General features: G+C 34.0%; 3 protein-coding genes across 3 annotated transcripts; 2 read left to right on the top strand and 1 right to left on the bottom strand.

Moving 5' to 3' along the window:
* Positions 1-5,481: 5,481 nt before the first annotated feature.
* DIT2.1 (dicarboxylate transport 2.1) lies at positions 5,482-8,426 on the bottom strand. The gene is made up of 4 exons (XM_020365192.3): positions 7,458-8,426; positions 7,044-7,357; positions 6,015-6,463; positions 5,482-5,701 (listed from the first exon to the last, which is right to left on the bottom strand). The coding sequence occupies exons 1-4, from the start codon at positions 8,220-8,222 to the stop codon at positions 5,586-5,588; spliced, it is 1,644 nt and encodes a 547-aa protein (XP_020220781.2). The 5' UTR covers positions 8,223-8,426; the 3' UTR covers positions 5,482-5,585.
* Positions 8,427-14,116: 5,690 nt separating this feature from the next.
* LOC109804199 (bifunctional riboflavin biosynthesis protein RIBA 1, chloroplastic) lies at positions 14,117-18,427 on the top strand. The gene is made up of 7 exons (XM_020365991.3): positions 14,117-14,264; positions 14,879-15,218; positions 15,357-15,578; positions 16,038-16,360; positions 17,019-17,148; positions 17,327-17,623; positions 17,906-18,427. Exons 1-7 carry the CDS (start codon positions 14,212-14,214, stop codon positions 18,134-18,136), a joined length of 1,596 nt encoding a protein of 531 aa, XP_020221580.1. The 5' UTR covers positions 14,117-14,211; the 3' UTR covers positions 18,137-18,427.
* A 2,422-nt stretch (positions 18,428-20,849) lies between these two features.
* LOC109804154 (uncharacterized) lies at positions 20,850-21,722 on the top strand. Its single transcript, XM_020365939.3, has one exon. It carries the CDS (start codon positions 20,865-20,867, stop codon positions 21,552-21,554), a length of 690 nt encoding a protein of 229 aa, XP_020221528.2. The 5' UTR covers positions 20,850-20,864; the 3' UTR covers positions 21,555-21,722.
* The last annotated feature ends 2,442 nt before the right edge of the window (positions 21,723-24,164 follow it).

Here is a 24,164-nt window from a genome sequence, read left to right as displayed (position 1 = left end):
AACACCTCCCCTTGATTCAAACCAATTACAAACTAACAACATTCAAAAACTCTCTCAACTCTTTAAATCTTTCACTCTTCATGGATTTAGTCATAATGTCTGCTAGTTGTTTCTCAGATCTGCAATGCTGAAGTCTGATCCTCCCCTTGCTTACTTGATCTCTGAGGAAATGGAATTTCGTGTCTATATGCTTGCTTCTACCGTGTGACACAGGATTCTTAGCCAAATCAATTGCTGATTTGCTATCCACCAGCAAATCCACTGCTTCACCAGTAAACACCTTTAATTCTTTAAGTAGAGAGGATATCCACAAGGCTTGACATGCAGCTGCACAGGCTGCAATGTATTCGGCTTCACAGGTAGAGAGTGCTACTACTGTCTGCTTCTTAGAATTCCAGGATATGGGTGATCCTGACAGCAAGAAAACTTGTCCCATGGTGCTCCTTCTGTCAACCAGATCACCACACCAATCAGAATCAGAATAGGCTACAAGGTGTAAGCTATCATCTCCTTTAGTGTGATGAGGAAACAAAATGCCATAACTGAGCGTTCCTCTTAGATACCTCATGATTCTTTTAGCTGCAACCAAATGTGATTGTCTAGGATCACTCATAAATCTGCTGACCAAACCAACACTAAAAGCTATTTCTGGTCTGCTGTGACAAATAAATCTCAAGCTACCAACAATTTTCCTGAACATAGTTCCATCAACAGAGCCTTCATCTTCGCTCTTATCAAGCTTCACATTCAATTCAGCTGGAGTTTCTGCTGGTTTGCACCCCAGCATCTTAAACCTCTTCAGAACTTCGGACATATACTTCCTTTGATGCATAAAGATGCCTTTCTCGGTGTAGGCAAATTCAATTCCCAGAAAATAGGACAGGATGCCTAGATCAGTCATCTCAAATTCACTCTTCAAACCTTGCTTGAGTGACTCAATAGCGGTCAAACTGCTACCAGTGATGAGTAAATCATCAACATACAAACACAATACCAATATCTCAGTTTCACTTACTGTTTTGATATACACACCATGCTCAACTGAGCATTTCTGAAAGCCAAAACCAGTGAGAAAAGAGTCAATCCTTTTGTTCCACGCCCTTGGTGCTTGCTTTAAGCCATACAAGGCCTTCTTCAATCTCAAGACTTTCAGTTCTTTACCTTTACATATAAAACCAGGAGGTTGTGCCACAAAAACTTCTTCATCAAGTGGCCCATTTAAAAATGCTGACTTAACATCTAGCTGCCACAGCTTCCAGTTCCTCCAACTAGCCAAAGCAACAATCAGCCTCACAGTCTCCAATCTAGCTACAGGAGCAAACACCTCTGAGTAATCTATCCCTTCCTTCTGCATGAAGCCTTTTTTGCCACCAGCCTAGCCTTGTGTTTGGCAATTGACCCATCAGATTTGAATTTAGTTTTGAAAACCCATTTAACAGCAATAGCCTTTTTATTCTGAGGTAAATTCACCATTTCCCAGGTATCATTTTTCTCAATGCTCTTCAATTCTTCCTCCATTGCTGATCTCCACACTTCCTTAGAGATAGCTTCCTCAAACGTAATGGGTTCCATGTCTGTCAAAAGTGCCATATGCTGAACCAAATCACCTTCCTCAGTAATTGCACTATCATGATAAATCTGATAATCACTGAGTCTTAATGGAAAACTCCTGACTCTTGTAGGTCTGTCAGCCACCATTTGAAGTTCACTGTTGACCACTTCTTGATGTGTCTCTCCAACTAGATCCTCATCTTTCCATTCAAACTGAAACTTTGGTATTATATCAGGAGTAGACTGAAACTCTGCCCATGAACTTGATTCATCAAAGTAGACATCTCTACTAAATAGGACTTGCTGATTCTTGGGATTGAATAGCTTGTATGAACCAGTAGAGTTGTATCCAACAAGAATCATTGCCTCACTCTTGTCATCCAACTTCTTTCTCCTTTGATCAGGAACATGTCTGTAGCATAGAGATCCAAAAATTCTGAGATGCTTAACTGAAGGTTTGCTTCCCGACCAGGCTTCTTCTGGAACCATGGAGCCAAGCCTTTTGGTTGGACACCTATTCAGAACATACACAGCTGTCATGGCTGCTTCACCCCAAAAACTATGAGGAAGATTCTTCTCTTTAAGCATACTTCTGACCATGTTCAAGATTGTTCTGTTCCTTCTTTCTGCAATGCCATTATGCTGGGGAGTGTAAGGAGCAGTTACTTCATGAACTATACCATGCTCCTTGCAGAAACCTTCAAATTCTCCAGATGTGAATTCTCCTCCACCATCTGTCCTCAGAATTTTAATGCATTTTCCAGATTGCTTCTCCACCAAAGCCTTGAAATCTTTAAAGATGCTGAACACATCACTCTTGGCTTTGATTAGGTAGAGCCATGCCTTCCTGCTCAGGTCATCAACAAAAGAAACAAAATATCTATTTCCACCTAATGATGGAGTGTCAATCGGTCCACAAACATCTGAGTAAACAACATGCAGTACTTCATTAGCCTTAGAAGCTGTAAAATTGCTGAAAGAATTCCTGGGTTGTTTGCTGATCAAACAGTTATCACATATTTTCTTGGGAATTTTAATTGAAGGAAGACCAGTTAACATTTCCTTGGATTTCAAGAGACTCAAATCTCTAAAATTTAAGTGGCCTAGTCTAAGGTGCCATAACCATGAATCATCTGACAACATAGCAGCGGAAAGACATTGTGATTCAATGGTGTTTAGGCTTACCTTGAAGGTTCTGTTCTTGGCCAATGGAGCTTTCATCACCAATCTCTTTGTTTTGTCATAGATTTCTAGAAAGCCTTTAACTGAGTTTACTGAGCATCCTTTCTCCAGAAGTTGACCCAGACTGATCAGATTTGTGGTCATTCCAGGAACATACAGTACTTCTGTAATCACTGTTTGTCTTCCATCTTCTCTTTTGACTAATACATTTCCAGAACCTTCAACCTGAGTGGCTCTATTGTCTGCAAATTTTACAGTACTCTTTTTCTTTGGATCGAAATTGACAAACCAATCTCGATGCCCGGTCATATGATTGGAACATCCAGAATCTATGTACCATTCTTCATTGTTATAAGATTCTGGATTGGTGATCATCATCAACATCAACGGTTGTTCTTCAAGATTCGCTTCATTATCTTCTTTGGCCATGTGTGCTTGATAATCACCATGTGATTGACTCCCCCGTTGATCTGTGCGACCTGGTGCAGCTTCACATTCTGCCGAAAAATGTCCAATTCGATTACAATTAAAGCATTTAATTCTTTTCCTATCGATTACCTTTTTCTTTCCTCCTCGCCAATTACTGAAACTCCCTCTTCTATTTGAGTTTTCTGGTTGATCTTGTTCAATCTTTCCTTGGTCTTGACTTCGATTATTTTTTTCAAAGCCACCTCTGAATCCTCTCCCACGGCCTCGTCCTCTGAAGTTTCCTTTGGAGTTGTAACGTCCTTTCTTTGAGGTTTGAGCTTGCAGTGCTTGATGATCATCAGACTTCACTGAACCTCTTTCAATGAGTCTCTGCTCATGTGCCTCAAGAGAACCTTGAAGTTCCTCTACCTTCAATTCCTCGAGCTTCTTTGATTCTTCAATGGCCACAACAATGTGGTCAAATTTGGGATCGAGTGTTCTCAGAATCTTTTCTACGATTGTTTGATCTGTGATTTTCTCTCCACAGTTCTTCATAGCATTCGTGTGGGTGATGATTCTGTTGAAGAACTCAGCTATCTTTTCATTATTCTCCATTTGCATCAATTCGTATTGACGCCTCATCGTCTGCAATCTCACCTTCTTCAATTGCTCTGCTCCTTCACTGCATTTCTCCAGAATCTTCCACGCTTCTTGCGAAGTTGCAGCACCTGCAATCTTCTCAAAGTGTGCCTCATCAACACATTGATGAATCAAGAAGGTTGCTTTACAATCTTTCTTTTTATTTTCTCTGTAAAGCGCCTTCTGTGCATCTGTCGAGTCTTTGGTGAGCGTTGGATAGCCTTCTTCGACGATTTCTGCAACCTCTTGATAACCCAGAATCGCCTTCATCTGCACACGCCACCGATCCCAGTTCTTTCCATTGAGAACGGGAAGGTTTGCCGGAAAATTCGTACCAGTTGAACCCATCGTGTCTCAAAAAATCCCTTAATCGGAACCTATGCTCTGGATACCAGTTTGTTAGAGCAAAGCCACACCCACACGTGAAAGAGAGAGTATCAGAGGAAAACGTAAAGTGGGAGAAAAAGGAATTCTTATTCTGTATATTATATTTCAGTAAAAGGGTGGTATTTATAATGTTTTAATCACTTCTAACAGAGACGAGGGACCGTATGAATATGGAGTTACAATTACTGTACAAATTAAGGTGTTTATTGCTGCTACTTTTTCGATATATAAATGGAAGGTGTCTGGATGTTCTAGTCACAGGATATTTTAACAACAGAAACTAGGATAAAGCTACTAAACTAGACATTTTCTTATGCGTAGTACTCAATATCTCAGCTTCAAGGGCGGAATCGGTGGAATTAACAGGTTTGCAGATATGAAGCCTGTAATGGTTTGCTTCCTTTTTAATAGTAAAACAAAAATGTTAGTTTTGATTTTTGATCATTAAAATATTAGTTTTGATACCAAAACTAACTCTGAAAAATCAACTTGATAGAGTATTAATTAATTAAAGACATTACAATGAATTAGATTGAAGAATGGGTAAATAGTAAAGATAAAGTCGTGAAAAAATTAGATAATAAATTTACGACAGGAAGACTCAACGTTAAGATAAAATATTCAATTTTTGAAGTTTATGATACTCCATTCACTCATTTGTATTGATTTGTATTCCTATCATATTGGTATCATTTTACATTCAATTATCCTGATACAAACAACAGCGATGGCGCCGCCGGAGGTAAGGACTAAGGAGATGTACAACATACGACGTTCGTGGTGTACGAGGATATCCATGAAACGAAGACCGCCGTGGACCACCATCCAGGTTCAACGTCTTCTTTAACTAATTAGAGATTAATTAATTATTAAGCTAAGCAATGAAGCATGTTATGTTAAAGACAAACCACACACCTGTGGCCTTTGGGAGTGCCTATTTCCACTCTTATTTAATTAATATACTTTCCTATATTATTATTAGTTTGATTAACAAAGAAGGATATTTTTAATATAAAATATTTAAATAGGAGTGACAGATAATAGATACATGGAAATGGAAGTGGCATTAGACAATAGACAGACACCATCGCTCCAAAGATAGATCAGAAGATTTGTAAGTCATCAAACCATGCTAAAGAAGCTAAACCAAACCTCCACCGAAGAAGATCATGCAAGTGTCAAATCTTTTAGGTTTCTTTAAAAGCCTTTATAAATATATATTATTAGTGAGTGTATGTAAACTAAAGAAAGAAACGGCAACAATACTAAAACTAACAAAGCCAAAAGCAGAAAGAAAAATTCATGTCAAAATGATGAGCTCAACTGTCCTCAATTCAAGGACCTTTTCTTTCGGCCGGGAAAAAGAAAGGCCTACTGAAACCGGGAAATGTGCTATTTACTTACATGGAAATGAAAACTCAATACAACCCCAAAAATTTCCACCAGACAGAGCCGACACCTCCCCAGATGATAGCATTAACAACAGCCATGATGAACCCAAATTTGAAGATATCCGGTAGGTCTACATAACCAGCTGTTGAAACACAAGAACCGAAATCATATCAGCCACCATGCTAAGCTTGAACATAACTTCAATTCATAAGAAAAAGGGGGGAAGGATAGAGATTAGGGTTGCCTAAACAGAAATAATCCTTTTGGTCACAAAGTGCAACTAGAATCAGCACAACAAGAATTAAAACAGCAGTAAGACAGAAATGAAGTGTTAGAACCAAATACAATTGATATGTATGTAGTTTAAGAGCAAACACATGCAAATAATAATATAGCTGGAAAGGAAAATAAAGAACACAGAAATTAGATGACATAAATCAAAGAGAGGGACAAACCTCCATAGTATACAGCAGCCTGGCCGCTACTATAGTGTGTTATTGCACCAAAAAGATTTGTATTATAACCTAAAGCAAGCGCTGCCAGAATACCAGGAACACCGGCTGCCCTATGCATGGCAAGAAATGCAGAGTATAAGGCCCCCACATGACCAGTCTGACTTGCAAAAAGGTAGTGGATGAAGAAATAAGCTCCTTGAAGAACAGCTAGTGAGGCCGGCCAGCTCAAAGAGAATGATCGGAGGTTGTGGGCCACACAATCAGACATCCAGTTCACAATACCAAGGTTTGTCAACTGGCTTGCCATACCTACCAGAATGGCAAACCAAGCTAAGGTATCCCATGCCGCTTTTTCATTCAAACAGTCATCCCAGTCGAGGACTCCTAATACGAGGAGTATTGATAAACCAATCATTGCAGCTACAGCACTTGCTATGCCAATAGTGTCTCTGCAGGACCAAAGAAACATGGATAGTACATAACTCAACCAAGAGAAATTGTAAGAAAAACAACAATGTACACTGCTACACAGGTACAACTAGTGGACTCTTTCATAAAGCTTGTTTGGTTACAAGCTTAAAAGAGTTTTTGAGAACTTTTCTACTGAAAATAAAAAGTTTTTTCCAAAAAAAAAACTCTATTATGTTTATATTCAAATAGGCTCATAGATAGTTTCAACTGAAGGTGTTGTGACTTGCAAAAGCAATTAAGCATAGATTGGGTCTGTTGGAACTTGACAGACATCAAACTAAACGCAGTATTACTAATCATATATTATTATCATAAGTTCATATGCATATGAAAGAATTCCAACAATAGCATGTACAAAAAGGCAGAGAGCATAAACTAGGTGGCCAAAACATTGATAAAATTAGAAAATATTAATTAAATCCTTCAAAAATCTATATTTTTAGCATCTCCACAAGGACCAAGTTCTCCACCTTAAAAACTCGACAAACATGGAAATCAGTCAAAAAAACATTCATCCATAGACATAGGTGTAAATACAATAGAAGGAATATGACATACCCAAAGATCCACAAAGACACTGCTAGAAGCATTGTACCAACCATAATCCATTCATTTTGAGTGATAGGGCCCATACTCTCGAGTTTCTTGGCAGCGAGGGCAGGAGCCTCGGGCGTGTCTTTGATTTCAGGGGGATAGAGCTTGTATAAAATCAATGGTGTAAGAAGAAGACAAACAAGCGCAGGTAAACTAGCTGCTTTGAACCAAGTAACCCAAGGATTTGACACTACGACCCCAAGCTCCTCTGCTAATTTGACACAGAGCAGATTTTGAGCTGCAGCAGTTAGGAAAAGAGCACTAGAGTTACCAGCAGACTGTCCAAGGTCAGAAACAAAGTCACTTTGTTATGACATGAAAGACAGAACAGAAGACATGAAAATGAGGGACAGATGAAAATGTTATGCAAAATGAAACCTGAAATTGGTTCTGAATGAGGAAAGCCCCAAGCCTCTTAGAGGTAGGACTGGAGGGTTGACTGCCAGCAGAGAGCGAGAGAGACTTGATAATGGGCAAGAACACCCCACCGGCCCTGGCAGTGGTGCTGGGCATGGCGGGTGCAATCAGCACTTCGCTGAAGGTGAGCCCATAAGAGAGGCCCAGAGTGCTCTTTCCCATCCACTTGACGAAGTAAGTGGCAATCCTATCGCCAAGGCCCGTCTTCACAAAGCCTCGAGCAAAGAAGAAGGAAATGACGATCAACCAAATCACCTCGTTCGTGAAGGCGCTGAAGGCCGCCGAGAAAGACAGAGTTTTCGTCACAACAGAGGCCGTCAGGCCCAGGAAGGCCCAGGCCCCAACGGGAAGCGGGCTCAGAACGAGGCCCGCGATGGTGGACAGGAAAATGGACAGAAGCTGCCAGGCCTCGGGGGTGACTTCGAGGGGTTTGGGGACCACGAAGCGGACGATGAGGCCTATGCATAGTGAGATCACCAGAGGGATTGGCTTCGCGCCCTGGAGTGGCGGTGGTGGCGGCGTGGATTTGGAGGCTTGAATTGGGTAATGGGGGTGGAATCTGAAGGTGGAGGGGTTGGAGGGGAAGGAGATGACGGTGGGTGATCGGAGAGATGGGGTGTGGATGAATTGGGATCTCGGGCGGTGGTGGAGTTGGGAGAAGCGAGAGAAGGAGGTTGCGGTTGAGGCTGAGAGAGAGCAATGGAGTGCGAGGCAGAGGCTCTCCATAGTGTGAGGCTGATGCTTGCTTGTTTGCTTTCTCTCTCACTTATGAGATTTTAGTTCGGTATTTACAAAGCTCAAAGCCGGGTGAGAGAGGGACCAATCACTTGGATATGAGGTCGGAAATCGTAGTATCTTTTTTTTCCTTTGTTTTTTGGTAAAAGTTGGTTATGCTTCTCATTTCTCAATCTCCTCTTTTTTGGCTTCCTCTTCTGCTTTCTTTTCTTTTATAATATTATTCTATCCTATTCCTGCTGCCACTTTGTATTTCTCCTCCTCACCTGCTATTATATTTTACACACTCCTTTTGGATCACTTTCTTATATTTTTTGCCCATCCTTTTACCACCCTCAAAATGGGCAAACACTCAATTATGTGCATAATGCATATGTTGTTCTCAATAGGTAGAGCTGACAACAACCAATTGCCCATCTTTCTGGCCAGCCTGAACTATAAAAAAAAAAAAAAAAAAAAAAAAAAAAAAAAAAAAAAGGTCAATTAAGCCCCCCTTGAGGGCCATGTAAGTCAAATCGGGTTACTAAATTTTTTGCCTCAAACTTATTGATTTATTAGACTAACAGCCGAATAGCCTGCTAACAGAATAAGTGACTAGTAAAACTTTTTGCTTAGGTTAGTTCACATACATGCATGTAGTGATCCATGCAGGCGACTCAAACAATTTGTTATCTTTAGAATTAGATTAGTTTATACATTAATTTGAATCAATGTATAAAATAATTTTATGATTATCCGTCAATTTAAATTAATGAAATGAAGTATCAAATGATTTTCAAATTTTCTAAAAATTTACAGATTTGATCTATGCATTAAAAATTTTAAATTGAACGGTTAGATCGTTGAAATTTAATGTAAAATATGAGTTATTGAACGGAATAAATTTAGGTAGACTTATTCTTAGAGTAAAAGGATCCCTTCTCATATATATATATATATACACACAGATAGTAATCCAATATTGAAAATGTGAACATAAGTTATCGATCAAACAACAATTACAAAAAAACTACTACATGGGGGTAGTACAAAACAACATTGTCATCTAGCATGGCTCCTAACTCAAACTCCTCCTCCAACTTATTTGTATCTTATTCCCATACCAGATATAATCATCGCAGTCCAACCATAAGAAAAATGTAAGGGTCAACTTGAAATCAAATAAAACAACATAACATAACAACAACATATATGTTAACTATAAAACAACTTCAACAACCTAAGCTCAAATAAACAACACATAATAATACATCAACATATTATACAACTTAACAACATAGAATTTACCAACTCAGTAACACAACTTCACAACTTATCAACAATTTTACCACTTAACACAAATTTCAATAACACCACAACACGACGACATAGCAACATAATGCTTTCAACTAAATAATAGGTTAACTCAAACAAAATTGCAACAAGTACTGAGGTAATAACTTAAGCAAGCACATACAACTTAAAACCAACAGGTTAGCTCAAAACATAACATCAACTTCATTCATCATTCACAACTTACAATCGCTAGTACAACATGCATCATGTACTGCATTCTCAACTACATACTCAACATACACAACTTTAATTGCTGACTAAACAACATTCTATAACAAATGTGTCATGACACATATCAATTACGAATATCTCCTACAGATTAGATGAACAACCTAAGTGACTTGACTTCACTAAACCAACAAGCATGTGATCTTTTCAATACAAATAGATCAATAGCCAAGGATCTTTTCTATACAGTTAGATCAACAACCAATGTGGATAAAATCTACAACAACATTCAACTATTAACAATTTAATTATCAATATACATTATCCCACATCATAATACCACCACATATATAAATCACCCACATCTCATATGCATTACAACATTTCAATAGAAACAACACAAAATATCAACTTTTGAAGCAAAGGTCTCACTAAAAGAGCCTTACCATAAGAAATTCAACTACTTTACAACAATGATCTTCATGAAAATCACCATATAAGGAGTTTTATTAATCGCGACAAGCTTATGAAGACCTTAAATTATACTCCATCACCTACTATACTGAAAATTATAAAAAAGAAATCACAACATTTTTTACTAATGCTAACAACTCGACCTTTTCTCATTAAAAGGTTATAACTTGAGTTATAGACCTTTTTTTTAAGCGATTTCAAAACAATTGGAAAGGTAACAATTAAAACAACAACTTTCATGAAGATCACAAAGCTTAATTCGGTCATTTACTATTCATTGAGCAAACATTTTTCAATGAGCGAGTTGAGCTCTCTAAAACTCTTCACTGAGTGACCAAAACTGACCGTTGAGCGAAAATATAAAGACTAAGTTGATGTTTTTCATTTGTTTATGAACAATGAGCTATCATACACTTTTCGTTGAGCGAGAATGCAATGTTCCTCCATGAAAATCACTTTCTCTCAACAAAATCTAGTGACCCACATCAAATACAACACATGCAATCCATGATTTTTCTTCTTCATACCCCATACAACTCATAACACCTCAAAAACATCACATGCAACCACTACAAAACTCAAGATCATCAAACCATCTTCAACTTTTAAAGACCCTAAAACCCTACAACATGAACTTCATGCATTCTCAACATAGATGCTACCAATGGGTCAAACAACACTAAAATCAACACATGCAACACGAATAAAGCAATCTACAAGCTTTTCTTGCCTCTAATTGCTCGAAAACAAAAATAGGAAAAAGGAATGGCGAAGAACGAAGCTCCTTGAGTCTGTTGTACGATAACCTTGACTTTGGATTCTTAGTTTCCTAACCTTGAATCTTCAATCCAACACCACTACTTGTCTAAAGGAATGATCTATAATGCTCTCGCATAATTAGAAGAAGAATGGAATCTCTTTGACTCCAAAGTCTATTTCTTTCTAAAATTCTAGAATTATAAACTTATGAAATTTATTTATTGAAATCTATCTTATATACCTCAATCTTTTTTCAAATCAACTCTTATACACTTAAGTTATATCCTTTATAAATTAAATATAAAATTATCACATCTCTAACTTGTATCCTACAAAGGCTAATAGTAATCAAACAAAGTAAAATATCATTCTTTTATATATATATATATATATATATATATATATATATATATATCATAAATATATAATTTATAAAAATCATGGTATTACACACGATGTTTGTTAAGTGGGCTTAGCCCCACGTAAACAAACAAATCAAAGACACTAGTCCAATGTTGTTAAGGCCAACTATCAAGCACCTTACTACAACCCAATATTTTAATTAGGGGTGTGCAAAAAATCCAAATTGATCCGAACCGATCTATAACCGATCCGATCCATATTGAAAAATTTGATCCATTTTGGAAAAAAATCCGAACCGAACCACTTTATAAAACCGGTTCAGTTATCTGATCCATTTTTACAAAGTGGATCGGTTCGGTTCGGTTTAATTTTTTAAAAAAATCGATCCATATATGAGTAAAAAGTGGATAACTGCATCGCACCGAATCGATCCAATTTCAAAAAAATCGATCCATATTTTAAAAAAACCAAACCAATCTACTTTGTATAAAATGGATCGGTTAACCGATCCACTTTTATAAAACAGTTCGGTTCGGTTTGGATCGGTTTTTTGAAAAAACCGATTCATGAATACCCCTAATTTTAATGACTTAAGACCTTTTTTCTTATACATACAGTTCATGCTGACAAGACACATAGATCATAAATACAAATCGTCACGGAGGTAGTTTGTACTTTGTACAATAATTTTTATTGAGTTAATTACCTATATATTGTCATGGTAAAGCTTTTTTATACTGACAATCAATTATATTCTTTAATTGTGTTATATTATTGTAAACACAATTACTTTTAACAGTGACATGACACAATTAAAAGATATAATTGATTGTCAGTGTAAAAAAGTTTTACACTGACAATATATAAATTATTAACTCATTTTTATTATCGAAAAATAAATTTGTTAACGGAATGCATGTTTAATGTATAAAATTAGTGTTTGATTTATATATAACCAATTATATGTATTTATTTATTTAAAATAAATAATTAAAAATAATATAAAAACAAATAACATAATAATTATAATAAAAATAGTATTAAGAAAATAATTGTCCAGATTCAAAGGTTTTGCAGGGAAACTATTTGACAGCGTTGAAGAGTAATAGTGACGGGTCAAAGTTATAGCACATATCGGAATCGCATAAATAACCGCCGTCTTTATTCAACGGATAGAGACCGAATCAATTCGAGACTCTATTTTAATTTAATTCTACTATTTTATTATTTGGCTTGTTGCAGACTATTTTCTCCCTTCCCAACGTAAGCGCTTAAACCTTATAATGTATTAAAATGAAAAATTTAAATAGGATAATTTATTTATTTGAAAAATTTTAAATTTTTTGAAGTGAAATACTTTGTTTAGATGAAGAATTTATAAAGAATTTAAAATTTAAGTAATTGTAAAATTTTTTGAGATAGTAGAATTTCAAATTCTTTTAAAGAAGTAAGGATTTAAAATTTCTCATCTTTTTTCTCTTCTTATTTCACTTATATATTTTATCTTATATCTTATTTCTTCATGTTTATAATTATTAAATATTCAAAAATAATTTTAAAATTATTAAATATTATCTAATATTAATTTTTAAAATTATTAAATATTTAAAAATTAACAAATATTTATTTTTTTATAAAATTTAATTTAAAAATCTAAACATATAAATATATTTTTAAAATTAATTTTATCATGATAGAATCAAATTATTATATTCAACCAAATAACTTAAAATTTAAAAAATTTCAAATTGACTTATTCAAACAAAATATTTTAAGAATAGTACAGACTAAAATCAAAGTAATTAAAATACCAAAAATTTAAAATTTCTTAGATTTGTAAAATTCTTCATCCAAACACACTATTAACCACCTTTCACACCAAATATTTTTCTTAATTTTTTCCATTCTATATTGTTCTAATATTTTACAATTAATTCAAATAAACGAACTTTTAACTTATTAATGCAATCAAATTATGTTTTTTTTATTTCATTACCAAGAATCAGATTGACATTTCACGTTAAAATCTTCTTTTAGAAAAATTATTAAGAAATGCGACTTAGTAAAAGTGAAGCATACAAGTTTAGTTCAAATTATCGTTGAAGTAGATAAATATCTTATAATATTGACGCGGTAACTAAAAAAGTCATGTTAATAATTTTCTTAATTTTTACAATAAAATTTTATTTATTTTATTATAAAAATACCACATTAATCATATATAAATTTATTCATTAACAAAAAAAATATTTAGTTTTCAAGATAGCTGTTAAGTTTATTTACAATGTTTACATTATTAAACTCAGAAAATATTTATAGAATAATTGAAATATGAAATAGTAAATAAAAACTATTTTAATTAAAAATCTCACATATTATTTCATTAAAATCAGTTTTTATTAAGTTTGTTAATTTACCATCCGGTAAAAATATTAGAAACATAATTAATTAGAAAGAGATGTACTATTCATATTATAATTAAAATAATATAATTTTTATTTTTATTGTATTATTTATTACATCACACATACTTATATTATTTCTGTCTTGGTTATACATATTTTTGTATAGTTTATCATGCAAATAAAATTTCTCTATAAAAAAAAAGTTACTTTCAACGATTGAAATTAGTCTCTCCGACCATATGTATGTTGTGTTATAAAATATAGAAGAGAGTAAGGGCATTAAAAAAAGAGAAGGCAGGAAGGAGGCATGAGGGTGTGTTGAATGTTGATGTTCAGAGAATGAGAGTCAGCTTCGTCGTGCTTGTAGTTGTTGCAGTTACATTTCTTTTTCTTCTTCAACCAATCATATCTATATATATATATATATCCTTAACTCAATCAAATTGAAAACGCATCTACTTTGACCAAACCAAACAATGGCCTCTTTCAATCTCTCTTCTTCCTCCTCGCCCGCCCTCTCATGTCTGCGGTTCGTCTCTCTTTCTTCAAACAACTCACGCCTTCATTCCTTTTTTTCGCATTTTCTTTCTTTTTCTCTTCATCTTCCATTCTAAACACTAAACCCAATACCCCTTTTTTTAAACTTTTTTTTTTCTTCTTCTTTTTCTGTTATGCACTTTCATTTCCGGGATCCATCAACAGAAACTTTCTGGCTGCACCATGTTTTCTTGATCCACCATTTGATGCAAGATCCCTCTTTTTGCGTTGAATTTCGTTATGGGGCACGTGGGTTGGGCCCTTTATAAAACCACGCTTCTCAAAGAACCTTTTTCCGGTCATGCACAATTTTGTGTCATATTTCTTTCTATGAAGTCATGCTTTTAATTTTGAGTCTAAAATATGTTAGGGATCGCTTTTGGGTCCTGCATGTTTGATTCTTATTCTTTCGCAGCCAAATTCTGTGCTTAATTGTATCAAAGATTTTATCTTTCATGTCATTCTTGTTTTAAATTTAAGCTGAAACATTTTAGCTGCATAGACCATTGAGCTGCTCATCGTTTTGGAATTCAGTTTATTGATTCCCCCTCTTTGGATGTCACTATTATTAAGTTAACCTTGGGTGTGTTCTTATATTCAATGCAGGGCAAGCAAACACTTCAAATTGTTCAATGATGTGTCCTCTGTCCGGATCAATTCTAAATTTCCCTCACGTGTCGATGTTGTCGGTGGAATTAAGGCTACATTGATCTCTGAAGGAGGTGACTTATTTTCCTATCCAAATAGCAATGAAATTGTGTTAGGTAAAAATCTGGTTGGAGGTGAATCTGTTCGAATTGAGGTGCAACCTAAAGCAACACTGGCAGCAGACACAGGGCTAACAAGCAATTTTTTCTCTGTTGACAATGATGAATTTGATTTGGACAGTCCCACAGAAGGTTTTGCTTCCATCAATGAGGCCATTGAAGACATTCGCCAGGGAAAGGTAGCTACTCTTTCTCTCAATGAAATTGTTTTTCGCCCTAATCTTTAATTAGAACATGAGAGGTGTGTGGTGTGAAGTTCTTTTGTTTAATGGTTTCAGTATCATAATAGATTATTGTTATTAATATTAATGATGCAGATGGTAGTGGTTGTGGATGATGAAGACCGAGAAAATGAAGGAGATTTGATAATGGCAGCACAATTGGCAACACCTGAGGCAATGGCTTTTATTGTAAAGCATGGAACTGGGATAATTTGTGTAAGCATGAAGGAGGAAGATCTGGATAAACTGAATCTTCCTTTGATGGTGAACAGTAAGGACAATGATGAGAAACTTCGTACGGCATTCACTGTGACTGTGGTATGTACTACTTTTCCATACATCTTTACATGTGGAGTTAGTGGAATATCTTTGTGAAGGTTTCCCGTTATTATCAAGGCACTTATATAATTGGGGGTCTCTAGGTATAGACCATTTTTGGTTAAAATCAAAGGTGATTGACTGTCCCCTACAAAGGTGCAAATCAAAATTTTATAAAGATCAAACATTTGTAAACTTTGTATTGTTATCCTACTATATAGTGGAGATTATGTTTTTTGGACTAAGTGTTGTGGTTTTTCCTTCTCACATTGAGTGTTTTCCACATTAAAATTCTACCATGTTATATCTCTTTTATTCATCTTCATTTACTGTCCATTTTAAGTCACACAACTGAGGAAAACATTTTTAGTTCCACTTTGTTATTGTCTGATGTACTCAGATAGACCTGTGTTTCCCAACAGTTTGATACATTTCAATAAATTTAATTTGTACGTGTAGGATGCTAAACATGATACCACCACCGGGGTATCAGCTCATGACAGGGCAACAACAGTCTTGGCCCTTGCATCTAGAGATTCTACTCCAGGCGATTTCAACCGGCCAGGCCATATTTTCCCACTAAAATACAGGGAAGGTGGTGTCTTGAAGAGAGCTGGGCATACAGAAGCTTCAGTTGATCTTGCTGTACTTGCTGGCTTGGATCCAGCGGCAGTTCTGTGTGAGATTGTAGATGATGATGGTTCCATGGCTAGACTGCCAAAGCTTCGCCAGTTTGCAGAGCGTGAAAATTTGAAAATTGTATCTATTGCTGACTTAATAAGGTATGTAGTTGCAATTCATGGACTTTGTAATAAAATTCATTGTATGCAGATTTTATATAGAGTTAATCACCTATACACTGTCAGTGTAACTGACAACCAATTATATCTTTTAATTGTGTCATGTCACTATTAAAAGTAATTGTGTTTATAGTGACATGGCACAATTAAAAGATATAATTGGTTACCAGTGTAAAAAAATTTTACACTGACAGTGTATAGGTGATTATCTCTTTTATATATATGTTGTCTTTTATGTTTAGATTCTTCTTTACAGATACTATAATGTATCTGTTTAAGTTGTCTTAAATATATTAAATGAATTTGATATAGTAATTTATAAGCCTGAATCCTGAATACACAATTAAACTAACTTGGATTTTGTGGTACTTTTGTCGTTTGAGGATACTACCAATCAAACATAATGTTGCTTTGTGAAGTATTTGGTGAACGTTTCACTGAATATAAATTTTTATATTATTAAGAAAATGGAAACCTTTTTTATTTTGAAAAATCTTCCATTTGTCAAGTTAAATTCTAAGTGCTTGTTTTATGCTTCTGCATTATTTTTTTCTCATGGTTTTTGCTACTTGGGTAAGTTGTTGCTTATTTTATCATGTATAGCAATTAGCAAGGAGATTAACATTTACTGTTATGACAGATACAGAAGAAAAAGAGATAAATTAGTAGATCGCTCTTCTGCTGCACGGATACCTACAATGTGGGGACCATTCACAGCTTACTGTTACAGGTCAATTTTAGACGGGATTGAGCATATTGCAATGGTTAAGGTGAGCATTGCTTGTTGTTATACATGTCACAAAACTTGTGAACATTCTCTTTATAGTGGAAATATGTAACTAACACATGCTACATCTAGAATACATGTTACAAAACTTGTGAACATTCTTAGTTTGATTGGTTGGTTCAATCGTTAACTTTGAACCATTTAATTTAATTATTTAACAGGGCGACATTGGAGATGGACAAGATGTTCTTGTGAGGGTACACTCAGAATGTCTGACAGGAGACATATTTGGATCTGCTAGATGTGACTGTGGAAATCAGCTTGCACTGGCAATGCAGCAGATTGAGGCTGCTGGTAGGGGTGTTCTGGTATATCTCCGTGGACACGAAGGAAGGGGCATTGGATTGGGCCACAAGCTTCGTGCTTACAACCTACAAGATGATGGACGGGATACCGTAGAAGCCAATGAGGAGTTGGGATTGCCTGTTGACGCCAGGGAGTATGGCATTGGCGCGCAGGTATTATATTCAAAACCAGTGGGAGTACTTGATATTGGATATTATTTGATATGTTATACTCTCAGTATTTGACTTTTCTTTCATAGATACTGATTTAGAGTAGGTTTGGATGCCAAAGTAAGAGAGTTTTTGAAAGTTTTTCTATTTTAAAATAACGAGTTTTTTTTCAGTAAAGAAACTATGATAACTCTTTTAAACTTGTATCCAGACAAACTCTTGGTATAATTGTGGGACTTAATAGTAATGTTTTTTGTATTTGAAATGGTCTCCTTTCGCTTGCAGATGTTGAGGGACTTGGGCGTTCGATCTATGAAGCTGATGACAAACAATCCAGCAAAATATGTTGGACTCAAAGGTTATGGTTTGACAGTTTCGAGTAGGATCCCATTGTTAACTCTCATCACTTCTGAGAACAAGAGATATTTAGAGACCAAACGTGTGAAAATGGGTCACATATATGGGATGGAATTTAACGGGCAATTGAGCACTCATGACAATTCTAATGGTAATTAATGAAAATGTCATTGCCAGTAAGGTTGAAGATTCTAGTGCTGTTACTGGATTTCAAACCTGCTATTTTTTTTTACTACATACACAGCAGATGAGGAAGTTGATTTCCATGCTGCAGATGAATACAAAAGGTTATAGGCTCATTGGTTGTTTCAAAGAGTGTTTTTGTTTGAAACTAGTGTCCTATCCCGGTGGTGCCTGGGTCCTTTTTATCTTTTATTTTAAAATATAGATCAATAATATGATATAAAATAAAATTTATTTTAAAATCCAAAATACATTTTATACCTTGCACTTTGTTTGTATATAATAATTTCAACTCTTGACTTTCTTTTCGTTACAAATCAAAATATTTAAATTTGATTAGTTTTCCATTCAAGAAATTGCAGTTGTGTAGATTTAAGTCAAGTAGACTTTATTTCTGATTAATATTGTTTTTTATAATTTAATTCAAAGATCCTTAAAAATACTTTAGAAGAAAAAATAAAGCGGAAAAATATGGGTGGGTAGATGAGTCATTTCTTACTATGATAATATTGAGATAAAATTACAAAATTCTTTCTTGAATATATATATATATATATATAAACATGCATGATCAAGAGCACGTTCAGAATTCACCACATACTAACATCATACAACTAGCTCATAAATTGAAGAAAATGTAACATGCAACAATCATGTATTACAAGATTATCAATTCTTTCATCTTTCACCAAGAATAAGAACACCCAAAATTATACTATTTAGTTCCAACTTAAATGCTTACCAAAGCATGAATCAACATATACAACATAAAAGATCGAACAACAAGCTTCCCTTACTTTAAATTGCTTAAAAATGAAAAAAAGAAGGAAAAACAACAAAAAAATAAGAGCTGTCTGAGTTTGCCATATGAAAACCTTGATCTTGATTCTTAGCTTACAAACTTTCAAGTCTTCAACCACACTAATTCTGTTACATGGAAGGATTTAGAGGCATTTACGAAGTCAAAAGAATAAACAAACTCTCTTAGCTCTAAAGTTTATCTCACTAATTTCTCTCTAGTTTTCTTGGCTAACTTAACCTCTACTAAATGCAACTCCAAAGCAATTTAACTCTCAAAGATTCATTGATTCCTAGAATTCTTAAATAACAATAAATATAACATAATAATAATTAAACAGCATGTAACATAATTTAAATAATAAAACATTTAAAACATATAGTATTATAAAAAGTAAAAGAAATTTATTTTTGGTTGTATAAGTAGAAATAGATTGGTATAAAAAAAATACATAGATACTACTATACCAATAATAATAAATAAATAATATTATCATCAAATAATTTAATTTTTTTTAATATTTTTAATTACATATGACAAGTTATATTTAGTAGTTAATATTCTATAGTGTATTGTTATTAATTTTTGCAGGAAAAATCATTAATAAATAGTATTGTTTTTAATTTTTGTTAAATTAATTTTATTAAAATATATTAATGCTTCTAATTTATAGGAATGCATCTACAATAAAATAGTAGAGCTTTTAACACAGGGATATTCTCCTATTCAAATCATTAAATTTACAATGAAAAAGCATGTAAGTTTTCCCCTCAAAAAAAAAAAAAGCATGTAAGTTTAAGTATGTGGATACTGTTTCGTTAGCAAACGTCTCACCAATATAGATTAATTTTTTATTGTTATCTTTAAAAAATTGCATGAATTATATTAATAGACAAAAAAAAATGTGGATATACAAAACTTTTTTAATTGGCCTTTGAAATGAAAAATATTAGCTTTAAAATATGGTTTAATTAATTTTGACACAATATTAGTCTAAGCAATTTTAAACTGTTTAGTAATAGAAATCATCCTAAATATAATTTTTAAATAATTTTTAAGTTAATAAAATTTTAATTATATCTCAATAGACCATATCTATAGATAAAAAAATAGTATCTAATTAAAATTTAAATAAATAAATAATATTTTTTATCAGTAAATAAATTATAATAATACATATTAGTATTGAGATATCAAATATAAAAAAATCTGAGCATTAAGTACATCAGCAGAACACCAAATTGAATTTCTTAGTACGTTGATTTTTTATATTCAGTTACAAATAAATACAAATTTATTATAAATTCGAACCTATTTGTTTTTTTATAAATAAAAATGATTATAATGGTATCCATAAGATTCAAACCTATCACATTGTGCATGTTATCTCCTTTTTTATTCGTTTGATCTTTCCTATGTGTGTGTTTAGAACAATTAATTTCATTTTAAAAGAAAAATAGTAAAATAATTAATTTTCTTTCAAAAAACTTAAATAATCAGTAAAATTTTGTAAATATGTTGTTTAACTTTTAGAAAATTTATTTAGAGAACTGAAACAAACGAGTATTTTGTGAGTCTGCTAGCTGTTCGTAAGCTGTGAATTGAAATGACGAAGCATGGAATTTTATTTATTTATTTAATAAATGCGGCAATAAAATTTTAATAATAAGCCAGACTGTAATGTGTATATATTAATTAATAATTAATTTGCCTAAATTAGAGGGATTAACGCGCTTATAATTTATTGGGCCTGTCATCTGTGCCAATACAAAGTGAGTAGGTGAACAATTCGGAATTTGTTATTCCTTGATGGTTCCGTGCAACGGCTAGTTCTTTCAGAACAATACGACACGACGTTTAATTAGTCAATTAGTCAAATATTAGTTTCCGTTTTCGACCGTTGTCATGATGATTCCCATATCCAACGGTAACATAGATTTTGATCAACACGCGTACGTTCCAGCTGTGCGAGGTAACCGCGTCAGATTCACTTTACCCTTTCAACATGGAAACCACTCGGCCCAGGCCCATTATCCGACCGCGTCTTCCCTCTTCACGCGGTTACCCTCTCAACTCTATAAATACCCTTTTTCACTCTCCAACAACATAACCAAACACAAAACCTATTCTTATTATCTCAGAAATCTAGATCAAACAAACACTCTCTTTGCTTTTTCGCTATCAACTTTCCTCACTCCTTCAAGAATGGCTCGCACCTTTGTTCTTATGTTGGTTGCGGCATTGCTATTGAGCTCCACCATGGCTCAATCTCCAGCTTCGTCTCCTGCGTTGTCGCCGGTGGCTACTCCGCCGAGGAGGGCATTGTCTCCGACTCCCTCCGCCGTGTCTCCACCTCCCACCGCCGTGTCGCCGTCATCTGAGTCACCAGCGGTTTCACCTACCACCGGAGCCTCTCCTCCATCTCCACCAACCACTCCTTCTGAGGCCCCAAGTGGTGATGTTCCCAGCGTCACTCCTTCTTCCATCTCTGGTCCTCCAGCTGGAGCACCAGAACCAGCTTCCAACGGTGCCGTTTTGAACAGAGTTACCGGATCCGCCATGGTCCTCGTCATCGCTGCGGCCATGCTCTTCTAGATCCGACTCTATTCAGTTATCTTTATTTTTTCATAAATACCGAGTCATGAACTACATTATTTATTTTTTGGGGTTGTTCTAGGGTCATTGAGGATTCATTGATTTCATTATTTTGTATATTTTATTTATATTCTTATTCTTATTATTGAAGCAGTTATACACTTTACATATTCTTGTTTCAATCACCAATTATTACATATTTTAATTTTTCCATCGTTCAATTTAATCCAAAATGATAAAAAAAATTAATTAAAATAATTCATCCATTCTCATATAGAAACGTTTGGTTATTCGAGGAATTTAATTGTAATTGATTTAAACAATTTCAAATAAGGAAATTAAGTAAAACTGTTATTCTAATTGAATAATATAATTTTACAAAACAATTTATTTTATTTTTAAAAATTTAAGTTACAGCTTTCATTACAGATTATTTTTGTAACACAATAGTGTGTTGGGCTTTGGAATGAGACGATGATTTGGGAAGTGGATTTGGGTTATTCGTTTGGTCTGGCAGACTTTAGAGTTGAATAAAGTGAACCGTTAGTAAAGAGATGCGAAATGACCAGAGCAGGAAAAAAAAAGTAATACCATTTCTCAGTCAAAAGATTCCAACAGACTATTTTTGCACTTTTGATTCGCTGGCTGGCTGACGGCCTAACTTTAACGTACATATATATGGACATGTCACTTCACATTAAGGAGACCCCCAAAAAGTAAATTAGATATAAATTAATTGAATTTACGTGTGATATTATAATATTGATTTTAATATTATATATACTATTTTTTTAAATAAAAAAATTTCATTTTAATTTTTATATATACTATTTTTGTTATTTAGTTTTATTATATATTTTTAAGAACTAGAAAACGAAATTTATGTAATTATAGAAATTAAAAAATAAAATTTATACAATTATAAAGATTAAAAGAGAAATTTATGTAATTATAAGAATTAAAATAAGTTTTTTTAATTATTATAAGAACTAAAAAGTAGAATTTTAAAATTATTGAGATAAAAATGTAATTAATTTTCTAATATTTATCTATTTAGAAGAAGAAAAGGTTCATATTTGATGTTTATGTTTATAATCATTTTTAGGTTTAAATATGTTTAAATTACCTCGAATTAGGTCGATTTTCAGATTATTATTATTTTTTTTTAAATTGTTTAAATTACCTGATTAATATTTTTTTTTCAAATTAATAGTTTCCTCTATTAAATGATCACATGGCAAACGGACTATCACGTCATCGCTTGTATGCATGTCAACACACAATAGCCACCTCATTCTCCACGTTTGAGACTTAATAAGAAACTGAAAGAGAAGTCTAAGAACAAATTGAAAAAACCCTAAAAGAAGAAGAACTCTCTCGTGGGTGAAGGGTTAAGAAACTGAAAGAGGGGTCTGAGTACGTTTGACTCGACCAAATTGAGGAACTTCTATATCAAATTCATCATCTAATCCAGCAGCCCTCTCTTCCTCTAAATCATCCAACCGAACATCCCTCACAGAGTTATCATCACTGTTACAGAAATTGTCCCCAACAACACCTTCATTGCCACCATCACAAACTGCAAATATTTTCACTTCCACATTGTTAGTAATTGCAAAGTTTGTCATGTCTAATGCAACATTATCACAATTAATCTCTTTGAAATCAGAATGACCAAATTTCCACCACAGCCTAACAGAATGTTCTCCATATGCCAAGTCTTCTTTTGCAATTCCCACAGCTTCAAAATAGGACCACCTATCCATATCCATATTCTTCACATGCACTGACTCGCTGCCTCCAACATAATACATCACGAGGTCTAACTCAAAACGATCCCGTGATAAAGTTTTAAATTGAAACCAAATCTTTAAGTCAAAAAAACCTTAGCAACAAAATAATTAAAGGTTATCAAATTGTAAACCCTAATAACATAACCAATCACTTACCTTCAACACAGACGGAGAATGGCAAGGGGCTTCGTCCAGAACAACTTTGACAGTGCTTTAACAATGACAACAATTACCTCTATTTATGGCTACAAAATCTCACCTCCACAAATGGTCATCGAAGAACGATGCTTCAAACTTCTAACCTAAGGAACAAACAACCACTTACAATGCGCGTTTCCAAATTGAAGGAACACAAAAACGGAGCAGCTTCACGAAAAAGGAGAATGAAAACGAAAATCAAAACGAATTACAACTTCAATATTTTTAAAATAAAAAAGGAACAATTTTCAAACATGAGGTTGAAAATGAATGAGAGTATGGGTTTCTGAGTTCGTAAATTTCCAACATATATGCGAAACTAATTTTTTAAAAAAATTTCAAATCTGACGTGACAATTTACGTGGAAAATGAGGTGGTCATTGTGTGCTGACATGGCATACAACGTTGGGCGATGACATGGCAGTCCGTTTGCCACATCATCATTTAACAGAGAAAACTAACGTCAGGTACTAATTTGAAAAAAAAAATATTAGTCAGGTAATTTAAACAACAAATAAAATTTAAAAAATAGTAATATGAAAATCGACCTAATTTGAGGTAGTTTAAACACATTTAAACCTAATATATATATATATATATATATATATATAATTTTGTT

The sequence above is a fragment of the Cajanus cajan genome, chromosome 1 (genome assembly GCF_000230855.2).
Source record: "Cajanus cajan strain Asha chromosome 1, NIPB_CcT2T_4, whole genome shotgun sequence".
Lineage (NCBI taxonomy): Eukaryota > Viridiplantae > Streptophyta > Magnoliopsida > Fabales > Fabaceae > Cajanus > Cajanus cajan.
Note: the sequence above shows the minus strand (reverse complement) of the source record. Positions and strands in the feature narration are given on the sequence as shown.

Coding starts and splice junctions, on each gene's coding strand:
- LOC109804199 (XM_020365991.3), top strand. CDS start 14,212: ATGGCCTCTTTCAATCTCTCTTCTTCCTCCTCGCCCGCCCTCTCATGT. Junction 14,265..14,878: donor CCCGCCCTCTCATGTCTGCG/GTTCGTCTCTCT, acceptor TATTCAATGCAG/GGCAAGCAAACACTTCAAAT. Junction 15,219..15,356: donor AAGACATTCGCCAGGGAAAG/GTAGCTACTCTT, acceptor TTAATGATGCAG/ATGGTAGTGGTTGTGGATGA.
- LOC109804154 (XM_020365939.3), top strand. CDS start 20,865: ATGATGATTCCCATATCCAACGGTAACATAGATTTTGATCAACACGCG.
- DIT2.1 (XM_020365192.3), bottom strand. CDS start 8,222: ATGGAGAGCCTCTGCCTCGCACTCCATTGCTCTCTCTCAGCCTCAACC. Junction 7,358..7,457: donor TCATTCAGAACCAATTTCAG/GTTTCATTTTGC, acceptor GACCTTGGACAG/TCTGCTGGTAACTCTAGTGC. Junction 6,464..7,043: donor GTGTCTTTGTGGATCTTTGG/GTATGTCATATT, acceptor TTGGTCCTGCAG/AGACACTATTGGCATAGCAA.